This window comes from Alosa pseudoharengus, unplaced genomic scaffold (assembly GCF_046254945.1).
Source record: "Alosa pseudoharengus isolate Yale_2024_CS ecotype anadromous, Long Island Sound unplaced genomic scaffold, YU_APseudo_1.1 YU_APseudo_1.1_scf_28, whole genome shotgun sequence".
In the NCBI taxonomy this organism is placed as follows: Eukaryota; Metazoa; Chordata; class Actinopteri; order Clupeiformes; family Clupeidae; genus Alosa; species Alosa pseudoharengus.
The window spans coordinates 284,873-289,872 of record NW_027468709.1 but is presented as its reverse complement, the minus strand read 5'-3'; the positions used below and the strand labels follow the sequence as shown (position 1 = coordinate 289,872).

The window sequence follows — 5,000 nt, the reverse complement described above, 5'->3', positions numbered from 1 at the left end:
TCTATGCTAAATCTACATACCTTTAAAAAGTGATATGAAAACATAATTGGTATTCACTGATGCTGTCCGTCAGACTTCTTGGTCAACATATTCGTTTCATTTGACCAGCCCTTCTCTTAGAGGTGTTATGATCTCACAGTGGAGCGCGCATTTCTCACAAATTGTGGTACAGTGCCTGTGTGTGTGTGTGTGTGTGTGTGTGTGTGTGTGTGTGTTTGCGCATGTCTTTGTCTTTGTGGGGTGTGTGTGTGTGTGTGTGTGTGCGTGCGTGCGTGCCCTGTTTTACAGGACTCCAGTCAGATTGGTCTTCTAAAGGAGCTGCTAGATCTTCAGAAAGACATGGTGGTCATGCTTCTCTCTCTGCTGGAGGGTGAGTCTCATCTCAAATACCATTTTTGAATAATGATGATGATTTTGAATGTATATTTTTGTAAATCATTTCCTGTCCTCTCCTTGGCATGTGTTAGGGAATGTTGTGAACGGCACCATTTTTGAATAATAATGATGATTTTGAATGTATATTTTTGTAAATAATGTCCTGTCCTCTCCTGGTTGGCATGGGAACGGCACCATTTTTGAATAATGATGATGATATTGAATGTATATTTTTGTAAATAATGTCCTGTCCTCTCCTGGTTGGCATGGGAACGGCACCATTTTTGAATAATGATGATGATATTGAATGTATATTTTTGTAAATAATGTCCGGTCCTCTCCTGGTTGGCATGTGTTAGGGAACGTTGTGAACGGCACTATTGCACGTCAGATGGTGGACATGTTGGTGGAGTCGTCCAGCAATGTGGAGATGATCCTCAAGTTCTTCGACATGTTCCTCAAGCTGAAGGACATTGTGGCGTCAGACGCGTTCCGCGACTACGTGACGGACCCGCGGGGCCTTATCTCCAAGAAGGACTTCCAGAAGGCCATGGACAGCCAGAAGCAGTACACGCCCTCCGAGATCCAGTTCCTCCTCTCCTGCTCCGAGGCCGACGAGAACGACATGATCAACTTCGAGGAGTTCGCCAACCGCTTCCAAGAGCCGGCCAAGGACATTGGCTTCAACATCGCCGTGTTGCTGACCAACCTGTCGGAGCACGTGCCACACGACGCCCGGCTGAAGAACTTCCTGGAGCAGGCGGAGAGCGTGATCAACTACTTCCGCCCGTTCCTGGGCCGCATCGAGATCATGGGCGCCAGCCGCAAGATCGAGCGCATCTACTTCGAGATCAGCGAGGTCAACCGCAACCAGTGGGAGATGCCGCAGGTCAAGGAGTCCAAGCGGCAGTTCATCTTCGACGTGGTCAACGAGGGCGGCGAGAGCGAGAAGATGGAGCTCTTCGTCAACTTCTGCGAGGACACCATCTTCGAGATGAACATCGCCTCGCAGATCTCGGAGCAGGACGAGGGTGGAGCCGAGGAGGAGGACGACGAGCCGGAGGGCGGAGCCGAGGGAGGGGCCGAGGAGGGAGGCGGGGAGGACGGCCAATCGGAATCCAGCTCGGCCTTCGCCGACTTCCTCAACAGCGTCTTCAATTTCCTGGGCATGTTCACGTTCCGCAACCTGCGGCGGCAGTACCGGCGCCTGCGCAAGATGACGCTGAAGGAGCTGGTGGTGGGCTTGGCCACGTTCGTGTGGATGGTGGTCACGGGCGTGCTGCTCTTCGTCTTCGGCGTGTGCAAGGGCTTCCTGCTGCTGCTGTGGCAGACGCTGTTTGGCGGCGGCCTGGTGGAAGGCGCCAAAAACATCACGGTGACGGAGATCCTGGCCAGCATGCCGGACCCCACGCAGGACGAGGTGCACGGCGACGTGCCGGGGGAGGCCAGCCGTGGCGAGGAGGCTGAGGCGGGGGGCATCAGCGACTCCATGGACCAGGGCGGCGGAGAGGAGGAGGAGGAGGACAGCCAGGACCAGGACGGGGGCCGCATCCCGGGCATAGACACCCCCGGGGGGCTGGGAGACATGGGCGACACTGAGCCCGTGGAGCCCCCAACGCCAGAGGGCTCGCCCATCACCAAGAGGAAGGCGGTGAGGACGCCCGTCTGCCAGCTGGGGGGCTCTGACTGTGTGTGTGTGTGTGTGTGTGTGTGTGTACGAGTGTGTGTGTGTGTGTGTATGTGTGTGTGTGTGTACGAGTGTGTGTGTGTGTGTGTGTGTGTGTGTGTGTGTGTGTACGAGTGTGTGTGTGTATGTGTGTACGAGTGTGTGTGTATGTGTGTGTGTGTGTGTGTGTGTGTACAAGTGTGTGTGTGTGTGTATGAGTGTGTGTGTGTGTGTGTGTGTGTGTGTGTGTGTGTGTGTGTGTACAAGTGTGCAGTGTGTGAGTTAGTGTGAGTTAGTGTGTGCATGTGGAAGTTAATGTGTGCAAGTGTGAGTTAGTGTAAGTTAGTGTGTGCATGTGTGAGTTAGTGTGTGTAAATCTCTCTACTTTTGAGTTATTGATGATTTAAATTGGACTTCCCTATTACCTTAATTTGGTGTTGGAATGTCATTCATCTTCTCCTCTGGCATCTGATTGGTAGGGATCAGGAGAGGAGGCGGGACCTGAGCAGCAGCCCCCTGCCGTAGAGGAGCCGCCCCCTGAGCCAGAGAAAGCTGAGTGAGTTAAGCCACTCCCCCTCATTACACTGATTACATATTCAGACCCCTCCCACTAACCACATCTGTCCCCTCCCCCCAGCACTGAGAATGGGGAGAAGGCTCAGAAGGAGGCGGAAGCTAAGGCCCAGGAGGAGAAGAAGGAGGAGGAGCCAAAGGTGGAGAAGGCGGCCAAGGCCAAGAAGGAGGCACCGGCAAGCAAGCACAGAGGCTTCGACCTCTGGACCGAGCTGGACGTGCAGAGGAGCAAATTTATGGTGGGTCACTCCAGCTGGGGTGACATCAACATGGACGCCTCAGCAGCTTTGGCATATAACTTTAAACAAACCCAACAGAGCTCAGCTGTGTAAAACACTAATACTCCATACCTGTAGGGGGAGTAGAACTCAGCTGTGTAAAACACTAATACTCCATACCTGTAGGGGTAGAACTCAGCTGTGTAAAACACTAATACTCCATACCTGTAGGGGGAGTAGAACTCAGCTGTGTAAAATACTAATACTCCATACCTGTAGGGGGAGTAGAACTCAGCTGTGTAAAATACTAATACTCCATACCTGTAGGGGGCGCCCAGTAGCAAAAAAAAAAAAAGCTAATGCCAAGGACTGGTAACCAAGGGAATGATGCACAAAGGAATTTTTGAAGATACAATAACACAAGGCATGAGTAGCAGGAACATGTATGATAATAAATCAAGCATGTATATATGCCATTATGCTCTGGTAAGGTATGTTGACCTTGAGGTCCATGCCATAGTGACCGTGTGTGAGTGCGTGACCATTCCTCTCTGTTCTCTACAGAATTACCTCTCCCGGAACTTCTACAACCTGCGCTTCCTGGCTCTCTTCATCTCCTTTGCTCTCAACTTCATTCTGCTCTTCTACAAGGTCACTTTCAGAGTGTCTTTCTCTTTGTGTGTGTGTGTGTGTGTGTGTGTGTGTGTGTGTGTGTGTGTGTGTGAACCTCTCCTCCACCCTTTTTTTGGACGAACTGTATCTTCAGCAAGATCTGGAAATCTTCTGGAAATCTGTAAAACAAACTGTGTTTCACCTGTGTGTGTGTGTGTGTGTGTGTGTGTGTGTGTGTGTGTGTGCAGGTGTCAGACACGCCTCCATATGAAGACGACGATGTGGAGGGCTCCGGCGTGTTCGAGGGTTCAGGGCTGTTTGAGGGGTCAGGCATGTTTGAGGGGTCAGGCCTGTTTGAAGGGTCAGGCCTATTCGAGGGCTCTGGTGAGGAGATGGAGGGCTCTGGTCTTGGAGGGGACGAGGAGGACGAGGAGGAGGGACCAGTCTACTTCTTCCTGGAGGAGAGCACGGGCTACATGCAGCCCAGCATGACCTTCCTGGCCACCGTACACACCATCATCTCCTTCCTGTGCATCATCGGATACAACTGCCTCAAGGTCAGGCTCAACATATAACTGCCTCAAGGTCACGCTCAACAACAGCCATTACACTGATACAACTGCCTCAAGGTCACGCTCAACAACAGCCATTACACTGATACAACTGCCTCAAGGTCACGCTCAACAACAGCCCTTACACTGATACAACTGCCTCAAGGTCACACTCAACAACAGCCATTACACTGATACAACTGCCTCAAGATCACACTCAACAACAGTCGTTACACTGGTACAACTGCCTCAAGGTCACGCTCAACAACAGCCATTACACTGATACAACTGCCTCAAGGTCACGCTCAACAACAGCCATTACACTGATACAACTGCCTCAAGTTCACACACAACAACAGCCGTTACACTGATACAACTGCCTCAAGGTCGCGCTCAACAACAGCCGTTACACTGATACAACTGCCTCAAGGTCGCGCTCTGCAACAGTCGTTACACTGGTACAACTGGGCTGTTATATAATGGGCTACAAAGCGGTTATAACTGGCCTATAGCAGGCTGTAAGACTGACACAACAAGGATACAATACAAGGATACAAGGAAGTTTATTGTCACATGCATATAGTTACTGGATGTAAGAAATGCAGTGAAATTATGTCTGGTGTCAGCCTATTTGTGCATTTATGGGGGGAGGGGGTAAAAAGTGCAGTAGAAGAGGGGTTTAGTAGATTAAGTGGCAAGGGCTGCATAAGAAAGGTGGGGGAGGATTGGGATTGGGGGGGGCACCAACAAGGAGCACCCAATAGCAACAGGGGCAAGGAAAAACTCCCTTACCAAGGAAGAAACCTTGGGCAGATCCACGGCTCAAGGGGCTAACCCAACTGCCAGGGGTCTTGGTGTGTGTGTTGGGGGGATGACAAGGGTAATGGGATAGTGTGCTGTGTATGTGGGGAGAGGGCAGTGTGCAATATGTCATGAGACAATGTGCTGTGTATTGGGGGGGGGGGAGAGGGCAGTGTGCAATATGTGTGTTGGACAAGCTTCCTC

General features: G+C 51.4%; 1 protein-coding gene across 1 annotated transcript in view; it reads left to right on the top strand.

Annotated features, from left to right (window-relative positions):
• Window positions 1–5,000, top strand: part of ryr1a (ryanodine receptor 1a (skeletal)) — a gene marked incomplete at its 3' end in the record, with an annotated part of 121,471 nt that overhangs the window by 112,328 nt on the left and 4,143 nt on the right. Inside the window, 6 exon segments of the mRNA XM_076262437.1 lie at window positions 289–370; window positions 735–2,026; window positions 2,521–2,597; window positions 2,679–2,853; window positions 3,397–3,483; window positions 3,693–4,001. Coding sequence (XP_076118552.1) covers window positions 289–370; window positions 735–2,026; window positions 2,521–2,597; window positions 2,679–2,853; window positions 3,397–3,483; window positions 3,693–4,001 — 2,022 coding nt within the window.